This window comes from Hylobates moloch, unplaced genomic scaffold (genome assembly GCF_009828535.3).
Source record: "Hylobates moloch isolate HMO894 unplaced genomic scaffold, HMol_V3 SCAFFOLD_20, whole genome shotgun sequence".
NCBI lineage: Eukaryota > Metazoa > Chordata > Mammalia > Primates > Hylobatidae > Hylobates > Hylobates moloch.
Window position 1 is genome coordinate 44,362,690 of NW_026652295.1, and position 25,070 is coordinate 44,387,759.

Genomic DNA, 25,070 nt, shown 5'->3' on the forward strand with positions numbered 1-25,070 from the left:
AAGTCTTGCTTTAGCTCTACGTGCAATCCAGAAGAGGGTTAGGGTTTCTCTCCTTTTTTTTTTTTCTGTGTTTTTCCCTGTGATTCTGCAGTTGGGGCCATCTCTAAGTTTAGGAGGAGTGGGTAACCAGCCATATGATATGGTTAGAGAATGCTCAAATGTCTTCTCCCTTTCATGTTCTAACTGCTGTGACATGGCAACTGAGTTTCACAATAATAATAATTCCTTGTATTTGTTTAGTGCTTTACATTTTATAAAATACCATCGCATATATTTTATCTTTTGATGCTCAAAACTACCTTATAAAATAAAAAAAGCAGATATTATTCCCATATCACAGATATGGAAATTGGGGCTTAAATAATTCAATTTGCCTAATGTTACCCAGCTATTGTGTTAGTCTGAATTCAGCCTGGGTGTTCTTTCCACTGCACTGACTATCTGAGTTAAACCATCATCTCCACAAAATAAATCTGTTACTTGGGTGGGAATGGTATTTAGGACCCATTGACTCAGACTCCTTTTGCACCTGCATTCAGCAAACATTGTTAATGTCTACTGTTTTGCAGTCCCAGGGCTAGCATGACACTGATAAATTAGCCTAGTATTTTCCATAGTATATTTCTTGGAACACAAAATGATGAGATTTCCCTGAAAAAAAAAAAAAAAAGAAATTCTTGTGGTCAAATAATTGAGAAATGCTTCATACCACACCCCGTCTTTGAGATTTGCAATACCTATTCTTGTTTGCGAATTAAAGTGCTGAAAAGCCTTGCAGTAAAGAGCCCTATTTACACACTTCACATTCACCAGCTCCCAAGCTATATTTAGAACCCTTTGCTCATGCGCAATGATTGAAATATTACTGTCTGCAGATTCTCCTGAGATCCTGCTGACATAAGAGTAGAGAAGTAGGAAAAGGAACAATCTCACAACAGTTAAGAAAATAAGACAGGGTCACCAATGACAAGGGATGTTGACAAACTTCTGGAAGAGAGAAGGTAGGTAGGAAAATGTTGAGAGATAATAGAGGACAGAAAATATTATAGCTCAGAATAAACTCTAAGGTAGGTACAGAGGAGGTGGGGGCCCTGTTCTTTTCCAGGACCCTAGAGAACCTGTCACCTTGGAGTTGGCCCATCCCACAGTGGGTGGGAGGTATGATATGGGGCTCCATTGGAGGGAATCAGTGAAATTCTATCCTAGAACAACTTTGCCAGACAGCAGCCAACTCCCACATCCCAGCTCTGTGCAGAGCACTGGGAGCCTTTTACCTCTGGCTTCTACATGGAAAGTTCCCTCAACAGGCAGCCATTTGAGGGTGTGGGGAGAGCTTGTGCTTCCAGTCTCGGTGTGGAGGTGCCAGAGTAAAGACTTTCTCCTTCTGGCATCTGGAGATCCATTCCCTGATCACCCCAAAGAAAGGATGATTGACTTGGCCTCCCCTGCCACTCAGCCCTTATGATGTAGTATAGGAAACTTTGGAAAAGGAACAATCAGAGAATAAGATCAGAGTTATTAAAAATTAAGAACATAACTGCTAAAAATGAAAAATTTAATAGAAGAGCTGGAAATAAGGAAAGCCTCTGAGATCACTGAGCAAAAAAGCAAACAAAAATATGAGAGACAGAGGCCAAATACAGAAGGGTCAACATCCAACTAATAAGAGTTGCAGAGAGAGACAGAGAGAGGAGAGACACTGGAGGGCAGGGCCTGATACACATATCCATTCAGTAACATCATTCCGTGCCAGACTGCAAACAGACAAAAAGTCCTGCCCCTGGAGCTGGGTGACAGGCTGGTAGGGCAGATGGACAACTAACAAATAAAGCACAATGCCAGTAATATAAAGAAAACAGGAGAATAAGGAAACAGAAATTCAGAGGTGCTATATTAGATGGTGAGGAGGGTGTTTGAGCAGAATGGAGTGAGGAATTGAGCCATGCCCAGTTAACACTTGCTAAATGAATAAAAGGATGAAAGTATGTAGGTGGAAGAGTGATGTGCACAACCTCATATTGCTCAAGACTATACTGAACAGTGCTGCTAGATGATCTCTGAAATTGTTTATAATTTAGAAAGTGGCCTTCCCTCCCACCCAGTAAATGTACTTTAATCATTGAGGTCGGTATTAACGATTTCTGGGAACTCATCACATCCCATGATGTGCTGGAAAACACCAGGCAATGCTTTATCACAGTCTGTACTTCTTAGCAAACTATTTTCTCTCAGCTTTCCTGGGAGCTGGGGTTTTATACTATGGCTATTTTTAGTTGTTGTCGCAGTGGCTGCTGGGACCAATTGCCTAAGGAGGTTGACGAGAACTTTACCCTGGGGAGAGGCATTCCACTCTGCAGTGTTGCCCTGAAGAGCCCTCTAATTGAGATTTGACCATTTACAACCTCTGAGAACTAGATACCATATCATGAAATGCAAGATCAGGTAGCTTTGCTGTGTGCTCAGCAGTCAGCAAGAAACCGTCCAAAGTTATTTTGGCCAGTGGATCATTCATTTGGTCAGTTCCTATTCAAAATCTTTGACTGAGATAAAGAAGCCTGTTTTGCTTTGGAATTGATACTTGGGAAGCTCCTGGTGGGGGTAGGCTGGGGCATGTTTGGCTTCAAAATGATTTTTCACAAGAGTACCCCACAAGCTTGTGTTCCTTCACAGCCAGTCAAACAAGGGACCGACTGGCATTCAGGGAAGCAACCTGAAAGATCTGGTTGGGAGATTCTGGCAAGTATCTAATCTGCCAGCACTTGCCCTTCCTTCTCTGCTCCAAGGCAATAAGAACAAGACTGGCTATAAAACCCAGCACTGCCAAAACCATCTTCCCAAAGCACACTTCTGACCTTGCAACGTCCCTGTTTAAAACCCTCAGATTCTCCCTGCCACAGACCAAACACACTCTAAAAGTCTTAGCTGCTACTCAAAGGCCTCCTGTGATCCAAGCTAATCCCTGGGTATAATTTTATTTCTCCAGCTCCTCCACTTTCAACCCCCTTATGCATCATCCAAATAATATTATTTGAATGGTCCCTATAAACGAGTGGTGATTTCCCACCTCCATGCCTTTTATAGACTATTTGTGTCTCCCCCACACCCCTGACACCTAATTCATATGTTGAATCCCTAACCACCGTTGTGGCTATATTTGGAGTTGGGGCCTCTAAGGAAGTAATTAAGGCTGAATGAGGCCATAGGGTGGGGGCCTGATCCAATAGGTTTACTATCCTTTTAAGAAGGAAACCAGGGAGCTTTTTCTTTCATTTCCATGTGGAGATACAGCAGGAAAGTGGCTGTCTGCAAGCCGGGAGGAAAGTCCTCACCAGAAACTGATCATGCTGGCACATTGATGGTGAACTTTTAGCCAGAACTGTGAAAAAATTAGTTTCTGTTGCTTCAGCCATGCAGTCTGTGTGGCTTTGTCATGGCAGCCTGAGATGACCAGTGCAATGTCTTGGCATATGCAGTCTGTCTTCACAAAGGGTCCTTTTTTGCTATTACCATTTGGGCCAAACCCTTCAAAGAAATGTTTCCTTTTCTGTAAACTTTACTCTGATTTTCTTAGCCATTGATAATCTCCTCATCTTCTAAATTCGCAAAGAACATTGTCAGTACTTTTCTTTCTTTCTTTCTTTCTTTCTTTCTTTCTTTCTTTCTTTCTTTCTTTCTTTCTTTCTTTCTCTTTCTTTCTTTCCTTCTTTCTTTCTTTCTTTTTCTTCTTTCCTTCCTTCCTTCTTTTTTTTTTTTTTGACGGAGTCTCGCTCTTGTCACCCAGGCTGGAGTGCGTTGGCGCCATCTCAGCTCACTGCAACCTCTGCCTTCCAGGTTCAAGCAATTCTCCCACCTCAGCTTCGTGAGTAGTTGGAATTACAGGTGCCCACCAACATGCCTGGCTAATTTTTCTATTTTTAGTAGAGGCGGTGTTTCACCACGTTGGCCAGTCTGGTTTGGAATTCCAGACCTCAGGTGATCTGCCCACCTCAGCCTCCCAAAGTGCTGGGAAAACAGGCGCGAACCACCAAGCCTGGCTAATTTTTGTACTTTTAGTAGAGACAGGGTTTTGCCATGTTGGCCAGGCTGGTGTCGAACTCCTGGCCTCAGGTGAACTGCCCGCCTCTGCCTCCCAAAGTGCTGGGATTACAGGCGTGAGCCACCAAACCAGGCCATCAGTACTTTTCTTTAGAAAAATTTCACTTTTGACTTAATAATAGTTACTTGTAAATACAAAATCTTTCTGAGCTGAAGACCTGTGAAGGCAAGAACAGTGTCTTATTCCCCCTCGTGTCTCCCATAAGCATCTTGCACAGCATCTCTCACACATGGGAGCTGGTGGCTGTCCTCTACTGAGTGCCTGTCTGTGCTAGGCATGTGTGAGATGTGAGATGTTCAGCTGGAATCCTCACAGTCCATCTGAGGATTACAACTTTTACAAGGAAGGTGCTGTCTTCTCATTTAAAACACGGTGAAACTTACTGTGTGATGCCCTTTGTATGAGGTACCTAGAGTAGCCAAACACAGAGACAGAAAGTAGAATGGTTATTGGCTGGGGCTATGGGAAGAGGTGAATGGGGAGTGACTGTTTAATAGGTACAGCCTTTGAGTTGTGCGAAACAAGAGTTCTCTGGGTGTATGGTAGTGATTGTAGCACGACAATCTGAGTACATTTGATGCCACTGAACTGTACACTTAAAAATGGTGCAGATGTTAAATTTTATGATATGTATATTTTTACCTCAATATAAAAAAACAGTAAAAACTGAGGCACAGAGAAGGAAAGTAATTTGACTAAGATCATCAAACTAGAAAGGGATAGTGCTTAGATGTGAGCCCTGTCTGCCCACCCCTTTTGTATGGTTTTGTTTTGGGGGGTCTTCTTTCCCTGTTGCTTAAATGTTGGTGTTCCCCAGGGCTTCATACTTAGCCCTCCTGAATTCTGGGTTCAGAATTGGGAAAAAGTTCTCCTTCTGGACAAATAATGTAGAATAAATTTTCCCTCCTTGCAGAGGCAGCCCTGCAGGCAACTGGCTTCTTGGGTTGACTTGGCTGGATGCCAGAACCATCTCCACCACTGCACCCCCGACAAACTAGCCAGGTACCCTCATATGTGGTACAAACTACACAATTAGTGGTGTGTTGAGCAGCTCGTGCCAGCTCATGACAGCCAGCTGTGCCTTTCTCTTTCTGACTCCCTGTTCAGTGATGCCATATTGGTAGCTTGAAATCAGCTATGGTGGGAGTACTTACACTACAGAAATCAGTAAATGCTAAAGATAGGAGTCCCCCCACACCACAGAGACAAATGTTAATCATTTACTGGCATACCACTATGCACAATGTACATGAAAGCCTTATTGGGGGACTCTACCTCTTTTGGGGTAACCCTGTTTACATCAGTGACTACAGCTATTATCTCTACAAGTCAATGAGTTCTCTATATCTGATCTTGTTTCTCTTTTAAATTTCATACTCATATGCCTTCCTGCCTACTGAACAAATCAGTTTATATAATTCAAGGGAACAATAAAATGTTGAAAACCTTCCTCACCCCCTAAAAAGACCAACCTCCTCCTCCCTAATTTCTACTGTCACAATCCACAGTCTTCCACATCCAGCTGGGTACCATGCATGTCTCAGAAGTTCTACCTTCTATATGGTTTTCAAAATGATCCTCATTGCATTTTCTCACTGCTACTCATGTTGATTCAGACTCTTATCATCTCTCCCCAGTGGTATGATGTTTCATTCTATTCATCTGAACCTGCTAATTGGTCTGCCTGTGATATGGTTTGGCTGTGTCCCCACACAAATCTCAACTTGAATTGTATCTCCTAGAATTCCCACATGTTGTGGGAGGGATTCAGGGGGAGGTAATTCAATCATGAGGACTGGTCTTTCCCGTGCTATTCTCATGATAGTGAATAAGTCTCACAAAATCTGATGGGTTTATCAGGAGTTTCTATTTCTTCTTCTGCCTCATTTTCTCTTGCCACTGCCATTTAAGAAGTGCCTTTCGCTTCCTGCCATGACTCTGAGTCCTCCCCAGCCATGTGGAACTATAAGTCCAACTAAACCTCTTTTTCTTCTCAGTCTCAGGTTTGTGTTTATCAACAGCATGAAAACAGACTAATACAGCTTGCTTCTATCCTCCTCATTGAACCAGAGTTGCTTTCATGGACAAGTGTACTTAAGTCTATTCTGCTTAATTTTGATGACTCCCCATTACCTACAAGGTAAATTTCAGACTCCTTAATTTGGCGCACAAAACCTTTCACAGCAGGGTGCCAATTTGATTTCAAGAGACAGCCCTGCAGGCAACTGTCTTCTTGGGTTGACTTGGCTGGATACCAGAACCATCTCCACCCTTACAAACTAGCCAGGTGGCCTCATATGTGGTGCAACCTACACAATTAGTGGTGTGTAGAGCAGCTTGTTCCAGCTCATGACAGCCAGGTGTGCCCATATCTTTCCAACTCCCTTCTCTACTGACTCTATTTTATGAACTACTTGTTGATCTCAAATACCCTCACATTACTGCTACTGCTTGGTCAGCTTCCCCCTCCCCTGTTCCACCTAAATTCCTGCATGACCTTTACAACCCAACTCACACGTTGAGTTGTGAAATCTTTCTGGGCTTTCTCCCTGCCCCTGAAAGATCAATCACTCCTTCTCCACACGTTATCACTTTGTATAACCATTGTGTGTGTGTGTGTGTGCATGTGTGTGTCTGGATATGTCTCTTCCCACCTATATTAAGAACACTTGCAAGACTCTTGTTCATTTTTATAATTTCAATACCTAGCAGAATATCTGGCACATAGCAGACATGAATTTTAACTACCCAGAGAGATACAAAGTTGAAATTAAAATTATTTTTGCTCTTCATGATAAGAAAATTTGGAGGGAATTTTCCATCTCCTGAACACATGTAATGCATCAGTGATTCAGTTAAGCACTTCACTCTTCATGACAAGTGCCTGTGGTAGGTATCTTACCACATTCTATAAATAGAGATGTTAATAATCAGAGATATTAAGGAATTTCCTCCAAGGTTAAACAGTTAGTAAACGGCAAATTTGAGATTTGAATTCAATTGTACTTCTAAAGCTTGTGCCTTTCCCGCTCCTCCATGATTCAGTTTAACAAAGAAAACCTTTGTGCGAACAAATAGCTGATTCAATGTAATGGAGACAATGTCTGGAATATGTGCAAATTGTAAGGGCACCATCTGGGGTGACCTGCTGAATCTGGGTTACTGGAGATCAGAGAAGCCTTTCATAGTGGAGGTGAACTTGTGTTCTCTGACAGATACTGCAGAGGGACTCACTACAATCTTTCCAAACCTACCTGGTATGGCTTCTTGTACTATAAAGGCTCAACAGTGGAAGAAAAAAATCCCAGATTCCCTTGCAGCTAGAGTCTATGTGTTCCAGATTCCACAAAAAAGAATGTATAATGTGTGACAACAGGTTGGGAGAAGGAGCCACACTCAGCAGCAGCTGCATGTGTGGGATGTAAGATCTTACAGGAAAACACCATGGCAGAGGCATTTGGTTCTGCAGGTTGCACCTGTGTTGGAAGTTCTAGTGCACAGTCCCTAGTATCATAGATGCCAACAGCAGGAAGCTGTGGGGTTTTCTCTAGAACAATCCCAGAGTGTGATTGAGTGTTTCTCCAGGCTCGACCTGGATATGCAGTACTTAAGTTTGGTTGGTGTCTACCCCTAACTAGAAATCCTGCGAGCTTCTCAAATCTGTAATAAATCCCTCTCTGCTTAAGCTTACTAGAGTGGATTCTCTTGTCTGCCTCTAAGTCCGCTTACCAATGCAAACACTGTTGTGGAGAATAATCCACTTGCCTCTATCCTTCTGGAGAGATAATCACACAAGTGTGTAGCCTGTCTTAGCACTGTCAAGACCAAGGCCACATTGTGTATGGTTGTACACAAATTAGGAATTTGAGTGTATGTGTTAGGGTTTGCAACAGATATGTATTCATGGTATTCCTATTATTTTGCTTTAATTTTGTATTTAAATTTATTTGGGAAGCCTGGTATTGTTGCTGTAGGCAGAGCCAGTTTGGACTGCAGCAAATCTTGCCTCTTTCATGTACAAATAGCCTGAAGAATTGAGTGGCAGTGATATGGCTGCTTCTCAAAAAGAGTGATAGTAAATTCAACTGTTGGGACATTCAAGGGAGCTCCCTCCACATGCCAGGACGCATGCCAGGTATTGTGTCAGAAAATTCTGGTTCAGTGTTCCAAACAAGCCTGTGAAGTGGGCATTAATGTCCCATATTTTAGATGAGGAAAAGGAGGCTCCATAAGGTTAAGACACTGCCTAGGTTTGCCCAGATTGCAAGTAGCCACTGAGACTAAGGCCAATTTGCACTCAAAGCTGCCTGCCCTTCCCATGCTGCCAGTCTGCCTCCCAGAGGGAGTGAGGAAGTGGAAATGTAATAATCACCCCTCTCACATAAGAATAGGATTGCCTGAGCTTGTGGGATATTGCTCAATAAATGTTTGGTCAGACCAACATCCTAGAGATTTTCCTCAATGTTTTCTTATAGTAGTTTCATAGTTTGAGGTCTTAGATTTAAGTCTTTAATTCATTTTGATTTGATTTTTGTATATGGTGAGAGGTAGGGGTCTAGTTTCATTCTTCTGCATATGGATATGTTGTTTTCCCAGCAAAAATTAAAAATAAAAAAAATTTAAAAAAACAAGAGGAGAACACTGACACTACAGAGACATCTTTCTAAACCAAATAGTTTATGTGGTATAATTTAGGAGGCACAGTCAGTCTCTTTGAGTCTCAAATATGATGATGAAGTAGATCCTGTCCAGGGCCTTGCTGATGTGAGTATTTTGGTAAGAAGAGCTGAGGCATCCATCAGGATGATTATGCAAGTTGGTTTGCCCTAAATACGTTGTATTTACTTATTAAAAATTTTTTTAATTAAAGAAATCAAACCAACAATTATGGAAATTACCTGTAAAATTATTGAGGTTACTTTTAAGAGATTCTCAACGTAAATACCAGTAAAAACAAGCTCTGTGAAAAAAGAGGGTGGGGCGGGAGTGGGGGTGCTAATAGTTGTATGGTGCTTATTTTGTGCCTAGAATTTTACATATATAAACTCATTTAATGCTCACAGCAATCTAGTGAAAGGTTAAGTAGATTGCCTAAGATCACAGACTTAATAAATGACAAAACCAGAATTTGAACCCACATGCTCTTGCTTGAGAGTCTACGCTTTGATCCACTATGTTAAACCTCCTCTCAAAGCAGCACGGGATTGGGTAGGACAATGTAATTGCTGAGGCCTGGAATCTCTTCCCTGATCCTACCTGCCACCCCGGTGCCTGCATTTTTTTTCAGAGTTTAAAGCCTGCTTCCTTCATGAAGTCTTCCTTGAAAAATCCAGTCCTGTTCCGTCTCTGTGTGCCTTCAGTGGTTATCCAGTATTGAGCATTATATGCTCTAGAACCTGATTCCTCCAGAACTCTAGCATTAATTCCTAAGTCCTTCATATTGTGCATCCTTCTTCCTGAACCAACTGGTCACAGCCCCACAGAAAGAACGAACTCCCATCTTGGACTGCTTTTCCTATCTCTTGTAGTATCTGCACATTAGGTATTAGGTACAGAGTGCTGGTTCTATAAAGATTTATCAACCTGTTGATTTGACATATTAAAGAGAGACATAGGAAGGAATAGGCAATAGATGAGAGGCTCATTCTTGCAGCTATAAAATTTTTATTATGGAATAAGAACTCACCACACTCACAAGAGAATTGCTTAGCCATCATCTTTATAGTTTTTTTTTTTTTTTTTTTTTTTTTGTATAGACAGAGTCTTGCTCTGTCACCAGGCTGGAGTGCAGTAGCACAATCTCAGCTGACTGCAACCTCCCCCTCCCAGGTTCAAGCAATTCCCCTGCCTCAGCCTCCCAAGTAGCTGGGACTACAGGCATGTGCCACCACGCCTGGCTGATGTTTTTGTGTGTTTTAGTAGAGACTGGGTTTCACCATGTTGGCCAGGATGGTCTCGATTTCCTGACCTTGTGATCTGCCCACCTTGGCCTGCCAAAGTGCTGGGAATACAGGTGTGAGCCACCACGCCCAGCCGACAAGTTGTTTTGACTGAGAAGGGTGGTCAAGTGTAGGGTCCTGACATCTGTGTCTTGGTTCCAGGCTTAATGCTGCATTTGGCCTTAGAGACTGGAGGGGCAACATCCTCAATCCACAAAGTTTCTGCAGCTTTGATGGTTCCTCTTGGCCAAAGAGAGACTCTTAATGGGCCTGGATGTGGCCATTAGATTTTGACAGCTTTATGGAGATTTATAAGGGCTGTTTGCTTTGCCGAACAGTTATCATTTCAAACCAACAGATTCATACTAACTTGTATCACAGATGTTCTTTATCAGTGTGAATACTTTTCTCCGGTGGTTTCTTTATTTTGTGGACATGAAAACTCATCTGTTTCACTAAATCCCATCACTCCACCTTTTATATTCAGACAAGAATAAAGACCCAGGGAAGAGCCTGTGACCACAGAACTGATTGGTCTTCAAGCCAGATCTGAACCTAGATCTCCCTGCAATAGCACTGTCCTACAGAATGTTCTGTGATGACAGAAGTTGCCTTTTCCAACACAGTGGCCATTAGCCACTTGTAGCTGTAGAGCTGGTGTGAGATATGGCTGGTGTGACTGAGGAGCTGCATTTCTAATTTTATTTCATTGTAATTCATTTAAATTTGAAGAGCCACATGTGCTAATGGCTACCATTTTGAATAGTGCAGTTCTAGAAGAACCAAGCCAGCTTACAGAGAGCTGCTATTGTAAATATAAAAGATTACTCACCATATTCTTTCCTTTCTTGCCGCCACAGAAGAATATAACAAAAATACTTCAGTAGAGTGTAAAAAAATGCACTTGTGGTTCAACTTTTAACAAAAGGCATTCATGCCAGTTATTTCTTACCACCTTGCATGTTTACTTTATGGTTGTTATCCCTGAAACCTCAGAACATTAATTGTTTCTTAAACAATGTACTGTCTTATTTATTTAAGCTGTTGCCATGTTACTGTTGTCCACGGTACCTTGTGCATGGAGGCTGATGGCCTCTGACAGGCCGTGCCCTTCTGCTGACCCCCAGGCTCCTGAAGGGAGGCAGAAGGGCACTGCTTATAAAGCATAAAAGTGGGACATGCCTTCAAGCTCAGTTTTCTAACCTTTGTCCTCACAAGATTGCACAAATCACTTGGTTCCATGCCTGAAACACATGCTTCATGCACAGGGAGAGTCTTTCATACTTCTGAGGGAGTGTTACCCATCTAGGAGCAGAGCTGCTGATCAGCGCATTTTCCTAGGTACGCATCACAATTCACGCACAAATAGATTCTCAACACTTGGGGCTGAGTATGGAAGGTAGCTGGAGAATGGGACTTCATTTTGGCAACAATAAATTCCATTTTTTCTAGAGTTTTCTAAAGAAACTCATAGAATCATCAGAGGCTTGAATGGTAAGAGGTTAAAAGATGAAGTGACATTGCACTAAGGCTGTTTCAGTGAATGACTGGCTGAGACATCTGTTTCCCTGTTTTCTCATTGCTGAAAAATGGTATGCTGCCTTTTGCAAAGTCTTTATTTTGCATCTTTATCTTAAAGTGGAAGATAAAGACTTTGAAAAAGACAGTATATCTTTAAAGAGAATGGAAACAAGGGTCAGAAGGGAGTTTTTTGTCAGAAGGCCAAAATATGTTGCTATAGCTGTCATCTCACAATGTCACTTTAATGATTATTATCATTGGATTTTAGTCCAGTTGAACTTTATCACTACATGCCAAACTCCAACTCATTCTTGAACCCAAAAGGGCAATATTCCAGGAGAACAGAGAAGCAACTCAAGATAAATGGAGATCTTAGAGTCAATTGCAACAACCTCCACTTCTGGCCTGACAGAGTAAAAGAAACCAGATCTACCCTTAACAAATACAACGGTACCGGCATACAAAGTATATGAAATGATGGTTTTCAGACATTAGGAACAGGATAAACGGGACTGAAACACAGCCTAGCAATCTCTGAGTTGAGCAGACAATGGGGTTTGGAGTTTTCGAAGGTCAAGGCAAATAAGATTTACAGATCTAAATACCAGAGGAGATGCATTTCCTAACACAGAGAGAGAGCTGAGAGAGCACTCTTGAGATCTGCAGAGGGGTCCCCTTGAATCTTTGACCAAGTCCTGATCTACATGTGCATGTGAGAAAACTATCAAGTATGGGAAAAGAACTAGAGATGCACAAAAGAAACAATCCCAGGATCTTACACAGGGCTGGTAATAATTTGTGTTCCCAGTAGGAAGAGTGGAAAGACCTCCTAGTACACAGGACATTGGGCAGAGTCCTCGGCAGGCCACTGCTTCGGTAACGAAGCCACATGAGCTGTAGACTAGGGCGTTTCTGGACTCACTCCTACAAAGCTTAAAGGAAGCCTCAAAAGTATTAAATTCATTCTACGTCACTTAACTACATCCCAGAATGAGGCCTGACACTTTTTAAAGGAATACAGCAAAATCCAGTATACAACAACAGAAAATTCAGTATGTCTGGCAGCCAAAATATATTACTAGTGTATGCAAATAACTAAGAAAATGCAACTCATAACCAAGCGTGAAAAATATCGATCAATAAATATAAACCCATATATGGTTAAAATGATCAAAATTAGTATATAAGGACATTAAAACTGCTATATAAACATACATCATATGTTTAAGAAGGTAGAAGAAAATATGAAGAGAGAATTGACAATAAATTCAACAGTTTAAACAGCAAATAATTTGAAGGAAACAAATTATCAAACTCAGTGACAAAGAAAGCAATAACCTGAATATCCCTATATCTGTTAAATTCACTGAATTTGCAAGGGGAAAAACCTTCCCACCAATAAATCTCTAGTAAAGATAGTTTTACTAGTAAATTCTACCAAACTATTAGGGAAGAAATAGTATCACTTCCACAAAAACTCTTTCAGAAAATAGGAGAGGAAACACATTCCCAACTCATTCTAGGTGAGCATTATTCTAATATTAAATCCAGACAAATAAACTAAAATAAAACTACACCGAATATTTCTCATGAATATGCAAAAATATTTAACAAAATTGTAGCAAATCAAATCTAGAAACATATCTACAACATTCTACATATCAACAACATTGTGGTAAATTCAACAACAAAATTGTAGCAAGTCAAATTTAGAAGTCTATAAAATAATAATAAATCTTTACTAAGTGGAGTTTAGCCCAGAAATGCAAGATTGGTTTAACATTTAAAAATTAATTGATGTATTTGACATTAAAGGGAAGGAAAGGAGGGAAGAAGGGAGGGAGGAAATGGAAGAAAATAAATCCGTATGTTGTACCATATACAAAATAAACTTGAAGTGGATGATAGAACCAGAGCTATAAAAGTTCTGGAAGAAAACAAAAAATCTTTGTGACCTTGGGTTAGACAAACATTTCCTAGATAGCACACAAAAAACACAAACCATAGCATTAAACAATTGATAAATGTGCTTCACCAAAACAAAAAACATCTGCTCTTCAAAAGACACTGTCATGAAAATGAAAAGGCAGGCCATACTTATAAACTATTTGCAAAACACGTATAAAGAAATTTTCTTGACTATATAAAGAGATTTTAAAATTTAATAATAAGATCAAATGCTAATAAGCAAAATATTTGAATAGGTGCTTCACCGAAGAAGACAGAAGGATGACTAATAAGGACATGAAAAGATGCTCAGCCTAATTAGTCACTAGAAAAATAAAAATTAAAGCTACAATTTAGTGAAATACCATGATATATTTAACAGTATGCTTCAAACTTAAAAAACTGGCAATGATGAATGTTGGAAAGGCAGTAGCTAGAAATCTCATACAAATTTTGACAGCCACTTTGAAAACAATTTGCAAGGTTTTTTTTTTAAAAAAAGGTTAAACATTCACTAACCATATATCTAAATAATTCCACTTCTAAATATTGACCCAAATGAAATACAAAACATAATCAACACAAAAGCTTATACATAAATGTTTATAGCAGCCTCATTATTAATAGGTAAAAACTGGAAAAGAATCCAAGTGCCCTCAACTGCTGAATGCATAAAAAATTGTAGCACAATATATTCACACAGTGGAATACAACTCAGTAATAAAAAGGGACCAACTGCTGATTTACGTACCAACATGGATGAGTTCAAAAGCATTATGAAAGAAACCACACACAAAAGATTACCCAGAGTTTAAGTCTATTTATACAATATGTTTTAAAAGAGAAAACTATCGTAATAGAAAGATCCTCTAGGAGGCAGGAGGTGTCTGGGAGGGGACTCACAGCAAAGGAGGTAAGACAGAGCCTTTTGAGGTGATGGGAATGTGCCACATCATGATTATGGTGGTGGTTAGATGACTGTATATATTTGTCAAAACTCCCTCAAATGCACATTTAAAATTGCAGACTTTTAATGTATGTAAATTATATCCCAATACAGTTGGCCCCATAAAACAAGGTACGTACTAGGGCATATGGTATAACGCATTTGTGTCAAATAAAATGAAAAAAAGGAGAGAATTCCAAATACATGAACTTGTACACGTATTTGCTGGAATGCACATAAAATGTCTCAAGGGGCATATTAATGAAATGCGTAGAAGGGACTGCCTCTGAAAATGGAAATGAGGTGTCTGAAGGAGTATGGTTGGGGAGCAACTCTATCTTTTGTACTTTTCAAACTTAGAACCAGGCAAATAATCAACCTATTCAAAGGGGGGCGGGTGGGGGGCAATGTCAGCTGGGTTCCAAAACCTGCTGCTGCTCAACAGGACTTGAGTCAAAATCCTGTTTCTATGTGGGAGCACCTCTATTTTTCACTCACTATTTCCCCTTTTTCCCATTTACAATATCACAGGATGCCTAAGAGTGTGAATTTTCCGTCTCTGTTTTCTCCCTGACTAGCTGGTTTGTCACCAGGACTTGCCATCCACCCCACTCTATCCTAAAGTCAAATATCAATAGCTTCAGGTACTCAAGGATCTTTGCTTGAATACTGACCAAATTTCCCAGAACACACCAAGAAGCTTTCCTTCCAAAAGCAAACTGAACTATCCCCACCCATAACCAATTTGGTTTAAATCAACACATATTTATGAGCCCTGACTATGGACCAGACTTTGTGCTAACTGTGGGGGGTACATGGGTAAATAAGATGTAGCTGGAAAGTGCTTTCCTTGTGGAGCTTTCAGTCTTGTAACAGACTGGGGGAGATACATACTTAACCAGATAATTGTAAAATGAGGTAAGAGGTGCTAAAATGAAGGCAGGCACTGAGGGATAATACTTAGAATGATCTGAAGGTTCAGATCAGCTTCCCAGGGAATGTGAGTCCAGAAAGATGAGGATTTGACCAGATGAAGGAGAGGAGAAGGTGTTGTAGGCAGAGTATCAGCATGGGCAAAGCTGGATGGAGTAGAACAGCATCTTATTTGTGGAGAGCTCAGTACTCCTGGGACACAGTGAGTGAGGCAGAGCATGGTGGGAGATGGAATTAGAGAAGCCATTAGGTTGTTAGGGGCAGAACATGCAAAGGCTTTGTAATGGGATGCTCAAAGATGAACTTGATCATGTTGGCAATAGGGAAGGTTTACAGCAGGGGAATTGTGTATCCAATTTGCAATTTCGTTCCAAGGGATGGTCTTTACTCCACTGGGTGAATGAAGGCTAGCTGAGGGTCTCAGGGGTAACTGTTTAGTTCACTTTGACCAATATTTACCGAGCCCCCACTACAAGAAGCTCAGTGCCCCACAGGACATGGAGCTACAGAGATAAGAAACAAGATTCCTTCCTCAAGGAGCTGATAGTCTGGTAAATTGCCCTTTAAAAAAATGGGAGTTCAAAAAACGACCCCCACTGACTAGTCTAACACTATCTCCCCCTTGATATTCTGATTGGAAGCCACATCCTGGCCAGCTGATATTCTCTGCTGCAGGGTTGACACCGCACCTTTTCTCCTGATCACCACGTCTAGTTTGGCTTCTGTCTGTTGACAAAACAGTGTTCAGTAAATCATATTAATGCAGAAATACAAAGGCAGGCCCAGGAACAAGGATGCATTGAATTAGCTCTAGCCACATGGCTTCCACAGGCTGCTCCTTGCAGTGTCTAACCCCAATTGCTGTGCAAATCCTCAAGTCCTCTGATTCCAATGTCCCTTTAGAGCTCAAAAGATCAAACAAGCACTCAGAGTATTGGCTTTCTGTCCAACTTCAGAATGATGCTAGGAATGTGCCAGGCATTCTAATGAGTGCCTGAGAACTAAACAGATGAAGATACAAACAGTCCACTAAATTCTTACAGAGCCCCTTGCATCAAGGGGGAAATATGGATTCTGGAACTGGCTGCCCATGTCTGGGGGTTCCCATTCAATCCAACTCATTCTTCCTTCAGAAGGGTAGTGGGTTGAAGCGTGGCCTTAAAAAAGTTATGTCCACCTGGAACCTGAAAATGTGACCTTATTTGGAAAAAGGGTATTCGTAGATATAATTTAAGCTAAGGATCTTGAGATGAAATCATCCTGAGTTAAGGTGGCCCTATATCCGATCCCAAGTGTTTATCAGAGAAGATAAGGGGAAACAGATACAGGAACACCAGGGAGAAGGCCATGTGATGAAGGAGGCAGAGATTGGCGTGATGCAACCACAAGCCAAAGATTGCCAGAAGTCAACAGAAGCTAAAAAGTACAAGAAAGAACTCTCCCCTAGAGCCTTTGGAGGGAGTGTGGCCCTGACAATACCCTATCTTTAGACTCTGGCCTCAATAACTGTAAGAGAATAAGTTTCTGTTGTTTTAAACCACCATGTTTGCAGTAATTTGTTACAGCAACCCTACAAAGCTGATACAGAGGGCTTGGACTACCACTCTTACTACTGCTGCCAGTCACTAGCCCAAGGCTTCCTCCTCCCTCATTACCCTGGAGATTCCTGGGGGTAACTTATTTCCTCCCTCCTTCCTTCATTCAACCATTATTTTAAGTATGCAGTGGACCAAGTATATGAGAATGGAGGCAGATCTTCCTTCAGGAGTTCACAGCTAGGGAGATAAAAAGACAAACAAGTAATCATAGCATCAAATGTTATGGACTGAATTGTATACATACCCCCCAAGTTTGTGTGTTAAAATCCTAAACCCTCACAATGTGGCTGCATTTGGAGATAGGGTCTTTAAAGAGGTGATTAAGTTAAAATGAAGTCATTAGGGTGAGCCCTAATCCAAAATGACTGGTGTTCTTATAAGAACAGAAGATTAGGACACAGACATGTACGGGGGAAGACCATGTGAAGACACAGAGAGAAGATGGTGATCTACGAGCCATAGAGAGATGACTCAGAAGAAACCAACTCTGCCAACAACTTGATCTTGCTCTTCTAGCCTCCAGTATTGTGAGAAAGTAAAGTTCTATTGTTTAAGCCACCCAGTTTGGGATACTTTATTGCAGAAGTCCTGGCAAACTAATACATTAAGGTAAGAACAATGAAGGAGCGCAGAGCCGACACAGCCCAGCCTTTTTGGGAGGGACAAGGAAAGCCCTCCTGAAGAGGTGACTTCTAGGCTGCATTTGAAAGGACAGGAAGGAAAAGCATTGAAAGAGGGCAGCTTGAGCAAAGGCCCAGAACCATGAAGTGTGCAGGGAAGTACAGGCTAGTGAACGTTTTTAAGACACAGGCTGAATGAGGAGTGGCAAGAAATGAAGTCTTAGCTAAAAGCCTGAGTATCATGAAAAACTTTTATGCATTCCCTCCATCCTAGCTTTTTTCCTGGAGCAATAGGAAGCTACTGCATAACTAGAAGCAAAGGAATGGCATGGTCTGATGTGCTCTAAAGAAGCACATGTGAAAGAGAGAAGATCCAAATAAACACAATTAGAAACAACAAAAGGGATATTATCACTGACTCCACAGGAATACAAATAACTATCAGAGAATATGAGGAACACCTCTATGCACATAAATGAGAAAATCTTGAAGAAAATTGATAAATTCCTGGACACATACACCCTCCCAAGACTGAACCAGGAAGAAACCGAATCCCTGAACAGACCAATAATGAGTTCCGAAATTGAATCGGTAATAAATAGCCTGCCAAAAAAAAAAAAAGAAAAAAAGCCCATGACCAGACAGATTCACAGCTGAATCCTACCAGATGTACAAAGAAGAGCTGGTAGCATTCCTACTCAAACTATTCCAAAAAATTGAAGAGGAGGGACTCCTCCCTAACTCATTCTATGAGGCCAACATCACCCTAATAGCAAAACCTGGCAGAGATACAACAAAAAAAGAAAACTTCAGGCCGATGTGATGAACATCAATGCAAAAATCTTCAACAAAATGCTGGCAAACTGAATTCAGCAGCACATCAAAAAGCTTATCCACCATGATCAAGTAGGATTTATCCCTGGGATGCAAGGTTGGTTCAACATATGCAAATCAATAAATGTGACTCATCACATACATAGAACTAAAGACAAAAAAAATGATTATCTCGATAGATGCAGAAAAGGCTTTCTGATAAAATTCAACATCCCTTCGTGTTAAAAACTCTCAATAAACTAGGTATCAAAGGAACATGCCTCAAAATAATAAGAGCCATCTGTGACAAGCCAAGATCCAACACCATACTGAATGAACAAAAACTGGAACTATACCTTTTGAAAACCAGCACGAGACAAGAAGGCCCTCTGTCACCACTCCTATTCAACATAGTATTGGAAGTTCTGGCCAGAACAATCAGGTAAGAGAAAGAAATAAAAGACATCCAAATAGGTATAGAGGAAGTCAAACTATCCCTGTTTGCAGATTACATGATTTTATATCTAGAAAACCCCATAGTCTTGGCCTGAAAGCTCCTTAAGCTAGTAAGCAACTTCAGTGAAGTTTCAGGATATAAAATCAATGTACAAAAATCACAAGTATTCCTATACACCGACAACAATCAAGCTGAGAGCCAAATCAGCAATGCAATCCCATTTATGATTGCCACAAAAGAATAAAACACCTAGGAATACAGCTAACCTGAGAGGTGAAAAATCTCTACAATGAGAATTATAAAACACTACTCAAAGAAATCAGAAAGGACACAAACAAATGGAAAAACATTCCATGCTTGTGTACAGGAAGAATCAATATCATTAAAATGGCCATACTGCCCAAAGCAATTTATAGATTCAATGCTATTCCTATCAAACTACCAATGACATTCTACATAGAACTAAAAAAAAAGAACTATTTAAAAATTCATATGGAGCCAAAAAAGAACCCAAATAGCCAAGGCAACCCTAAGCAAAAAGAACAAAGCTGGAGGCATCATGCTACCCAACTTCAAACTATACACAAGGCTACAGTAACCCAAATAGCATGGTATTGGTACAAAAACAGACACATTGACCAATGGAACAGAATAGACAGCCCCAAAATATGGCTGCACACCTATAACCATCAGATCTTCGACAAAGCTGACAAAAACAAGCAATGGGGAAACGACTCCCTATTCAATAAATTGTGCTGGGATAACTGTCTAGCCATATGCAGAAGATTGAAACTGGACCCCTTCTTTATTTCATATACAAAAATCAACTCAAGATAGATTAAAGATTTAAATGTAAAGCCCAGAACTATAAAAATCTTGGAAGACAATCTAATCAATACCATTCTGGGCATAGAAACAGGCAAAGATTTCATGACAAAGATGCCAAAATCAGTTGAAACAAAAGCAAAACTTGAGAAATGGGATCTAATTAAACTCAAGAGCTTCTGAACAGCAAAAGAAACTATCAACAGTGTAAACAACCTACAGAACAGGAGAAAAAATTTGCAAACTATGTATCTGACAAAGATCTAATATCCAGCATCTAAAAGGAACTTAAATTTTTTTCTTATAAATTTAACAAATTTAAAAAACAATCCCATTAAAAAGTGGGCAAAGGACATGAACAGACACTTTTCAAAAGAAGACATACCTGGGGCCAACAACCATATGAAAAAAAGCTTATCACTAATTATTAGAGAAATACAAGTCAAAATCATAATGAAATACTATCTCATACCAGGCACAATGGCTATTACTAAAAAGCCAAGAAATAACAGGTGCTGGCAAAGTTGCAGAGAATAATGATCACTTATACACTGTTGATCAGAGTGTAAGTTAGTTCAACCATTGTGGAAAGCAGTGCGGCGATTTCTCAGAGACCTAAAAACAGAACTACCCTACTACCCAGCAATCTCATTACTGGGTATATACCCAAAGGAATATAAATTGTTCTATCATAAAGACACATGGATGCGTATGTTCTTTGCAGCACTGTTCACAATAGCAAAGACATGGAATCAACCTGAATGCATAACAGTGGTAGACTGGATAAAGAAAATGTGGTACATATATACCAAGGAATACTACGCAACCATAAAAGAATGAGATCATGTTCTTTGCAGGAACATGGGTAGAGCTAGAGGCGATTATCCTTAGCAAACTAATGCAGGAACAGAAAACCAAACACCGCATGTTCTCACTCATAAGTGGGAGCTAAATGATGAGAACACACAGACAAACAGAGGGGAACAACACACACTGGGGCCTATTGGAGGGTAGAGGGTGGGAGAAGGGAGAGGATCAGGGAAAATAACTAATGGGACTAGGCTTAATACCTGAGGGATGAAATAATCTGTACAAAAAATCCCCATAACACAAATTTACCTATATAACAAATCTGCTAATGTACCCCTGAACTTAAAAGAAGAAAAAAAAAAAAAGAAACACATGTGGATCATTCTTGTGGCTAGGTGGGGGGGGTCCTTGGGAGATGGATGACTGTAGAGGCAGATTGACCAGTTAAACAGCTGTGGTCAAGATGACACTGATCAGTAGTGGCCAAGATGAAGAGGAGAGAATATTTTCAGAGGTGAAATCGATTGCACTATTGAAAGTAAAGGAGAAACAGAAATCCAAGTTATTCAGAAGTTTTAATTTGTACAGTTGGTGATGCTGTCCAGGATGATGGGATTAGTAGTGGATGCATTGACATTGAGTTTGTACTCTCTTGGGGGAAAAATTGCAAAACTTTCTTTAGAAAAAAATATGGGCCCTAATTTGGGGATATGTATTTCAGCGTATCACATCACTTTCATTTTCAGAGTTAACATAACTCTCACATGATTATTTGGTGATGCTTCTTTATTATTCTTTAATGAAGGTTTCTTCCCATGGTTCCTCAAGGTGCTAAAAGGCTTAGAGCAAGTGGATGACTCCACAGGAAAGAAAAGGATTTGTGTTACCCCATAGCATATTCTACCCCTCCCACATGGGCACACAAAGTGTGAGTACCCAGGCAGGGAAAGTGGAATGCATCACAGTGATAGTTAACATTTCTCAGAGTTCAAGGACCCTCCTGAAATCATCTGGCACAAATATTTTCGCATAGGGTTCTAGAATGTTCCTCAACCTTATGAAGCATATTCATGAACATATGAACATATTCCCAAGCTAGGAATGCTGATATAAAGAAAAATCCCCTGGATGGACAGCCCAATGTGCTAGCTTGCCAGTGATTTGCAGGCAGCCTTAGGAAGGTTGGTTCACTCCTCTGACTTTTCACATTCTTGGCACAGTGCTAAGATTCTGCAACTCTTTGATTAATGGCATTGATTCACAAAGCAAACCAGTTCATATGGGCACCTAGAACATAATTTGGAATAAAACTGGGCCTTGATTGTGTTCCCAGCACTCGAAGTCCAGCCAGGCTATCTCACCCCATGCAAATACACTTTTTAAACTGGAAACTATACTAAAATAACAATCAAAACCTTGTGCTGAATCCATATATCTCCCCCTTACCCTCACAAAATATAAAGTAGCTGGATACACAGATAGATAATATATAAATCACCATCACACCAGCTAGCTTTTTCCACCAAAATTAGTTTATATGAAGCCACAGATTTAAATATTTGGACACATCCAGATGATCAGTTGAAAAGATACAGTGTTAATGACACATGATGTATTTATATCTAAATACTTGAACTAATCTTTGAAACAAAGCATGATGTCTGTTTGGTTCTGTTCTAGCTGGTAGGTGGAAATTCTTTTTAATTTGCTTGCTATCCTAAACATTGTTTTGCTCATGGTATCCTCCTCAGAACATTCTATTACTCTTGGTTGCTCTCAGGATAAGATCCAAACCCCTTAGTTTGCAGTGAAAGGCAGCACTCTTAGTTATTCAATTTCATCATCTGCTCTTCACCTATGTGGGCCTTCTGACCCACTCAACCAAATGGACCTCACCATACACATGTGAGGGTCAGCTGACTTTGCTTCTGCTGAGCCCACTGCCTGGGACGTCCTTTGAGCCACATCTCAACATCCCAATCCAGCTTCTTTTATCTCATTTCCTCAAGGGGATTTTAGAAGTTTCTCACCTGCAATGATAAAGCTTTGTTTGCCTCCAAGGCAAATGGACTAAATGTGTTGCTTATGAAAACATCCAGGAAGAACCTAGGAAGTAAGGGGATCTGTTCTCATCAGCTCTTGGCCAAGGAAAGAGGTCCAGGCCCACAGATCATAGCAGAAAAGGAAGGAAAGCCTACAAATCAGTAATGTTTTTTAAAATTGCATATCCCTATCAATATAAAACATTTGCCCACAATATATGTACATTTACTCACTTGCAAATCATATATATATATATAGACTACTGTAAGAGTACACTGTGCTCATTATAAAATATATAAAATATTAACATTTAAGATGGTTAGATAAAAGTTCAATAGAAATGTTGCTTATTATTTTTCATTCTAATTATAGTATTCTCATACCACATGGATTATGTTGAATGCCCCATTTTGAATACCATGACCCCTATAACCACATCAGGCACCTCTGCTATGGCAATAGTAGTAATTATGACAATTTACTATGCTGAGCCAAATTATAGTGAATAATTCCTTTAGAATAATTACGGGCTATGAGTCTAAAAAATATTAACCAGAGTTGTTCTGTTGCCTGAATTCAACAGGACATTTACATTTTCTGTGAATAGTGCCCCCTAAACTTGTTCAGTGCACAACCTGTACATCCCCGCATGAGGGCCCTATAAGTGTTCTATCAGAGATAGGCTCTGAAGCTGCAGACACTTTCCAAGGGACAGGCTTCACATGAGCTGAGTGTGGACAGGAGTGTCGTTCTTATGTCAACTTTTCAAACCACAGCCAAATCTAGAAACCATAGTCAGTGTTGAGCAGTATCTTAGAGTGGATAATAGGTGGTGCGATATATACATGTACACACTGACCAGGAGCTGGGGCCATACACCTTGGAATCTAAGACTGTAAGGGCTAGGAAAGATTGCCTTTCAAGGATGAAGAAACTTGGGTCCAGGGACATTTTATACAAAAGTATTGACAAAGTTGTGTTAGAATTCCCTGACTACTGCTCTTTCCACAATATTGTATTGCTCGTGTTTGAAAAACCCAGTAGGATATTTACTGAATGCTTGCTGCAAAGTACTATGCTTAAAATAAAACGTTATTTCCTGAATGGTTCCAATTTATCACAATAAGTAATAATTTAGGCTCCTATATATTGACATTTACCATATGTCAGATATTATACTAAGCAACTTATAAGCATTATCTTATTTAATCTTTATAATAACCTTGTGAGGAAGGTATCATAATGTCCATTTTATCAATGATGAAATTGAGGCTGAGAAAAGCTCAGTAATTTAACAGAAATTAATCTGCTAAACTAGGTTTCAAATCCATGCAACCAGACTTCAAAACCTGCTCTAGGGGCTGGGCACAGTGGCTTCTGCTTGTAATCCCAGCATTTTGGGAGGCTGAGGTGGGAGAATCACTTGAGCCCAGGAGTTTAAGAACAGCCCTGGCAACATGGCAAGACCCTGTCTCTACAAACAAACAAACAAAAAATTTAATTAGCTTGGTATGGTGGTGCATGCCTGTGGTCCCAGCTATTCTAGAGGCTGAGGCGGGAGAATGGCTTGAGCCCAGGAGATTGAGGCTGCAGTGAGCTGTGTTAGCACCATTGCCCTCCAGCTTGGGCAACAGAGTGAGACCCTGTCTCAAGACAAAAACAAAAACAAAAACCTGCTCTAAGATGTATTCTGCTTCCATAATAAATGACATAAATTATGTATAGGACAAATGGTGTTTATTTGTACCATTTTCTTTTGCAATAACCATTATCAGAATACTTTCTTCATTGGCATGAAACAAAATACTAGAATGCTTTTCTCTCTCTCCATCTCTCTCACCACCCTTCCTCTCTCTTTAACATACATGCATACATACAGACAGACACATTAGCGAATATCAGCTTTCTCAGTCACACATTTTCTGAGAAGGGGTCCATAGCTCACTAAAATCTCCAGAGTCAACCATGGCTCTTTATTTTTCTTTTCACCCACATCAAATCTTCAGCAAAATGCTTGGGCTTTCCCTTCAAAACAATCCCAATGCTCCACTGCTGTCACAGTAATGCACGCTCGTCTCTTGCCTGAAGTTTGTCAGTTGCCTCTCACTGTTTTTCCCTGTTAACTGTGTCTACCCTTCCCAGCTACAGCCTGTTATAAAAAGGTGGCCATACTGTTCCTTCCAAAATCGCCCAATGCCTCCCCCTATCACTCAGAGCGAGGTTCCCCCAGTGGCCCCTAAGGGCTGCTGTGATCATGGTCTGTGCCTCTGCATCTCTCCAGCCTCATCTCCTCCCACCTTGCCTCCCTGGCTCACCCACTGCAGCCACACTACCGCCTCGCGCCTACTCACCGTCACACCCCATCCGCCAGATATGGCCATCTCCGAATTCCCAGAAGCTGCAGATTACTTTATGTGACAAACGGACTTGCAAATGTGATTCAACTAAGAATTTTTAAATGAGGAGATTATCCTGGATTATCCGTGTAGGTCTAATCTAATCGCAAAGTTCCTTACAAGAGA

The 25,070-nt window shown here is 40.5% G+C and overlaps 1 protein-coding gene across 9 annotated transcripts in view; it reads right to left on the reverse strand.

Annotated features, from left to right (window-relative positions):
• CLIC5 (chloride intracellular channel 5) overlaps positions 1-25,070 on the reverse strand; it is a 225,341-nt gene that overhangs the window by 146,156 nt on the left and 54,115 nt on the right. Inside the window, exon 1 of one of the 9 annotated variants that reach the window (XM_058432391.1) lies at positions 10,868-11,006. The exons of the other annotated variants lie outside the window; for them this stretch is intronic. Coding sequence (XP_058288374.1) covers positions 10,868-10,870 — 3 coding nt within the window. The 5' untranslated portion in view covers positions 10,871-11,006. Of the gene's footprint in view, positions 1-10,867; positions 11,007-25,070 lie in introns of those variants that run through there. 9 annotated transcript variants of the gene reach the window in all.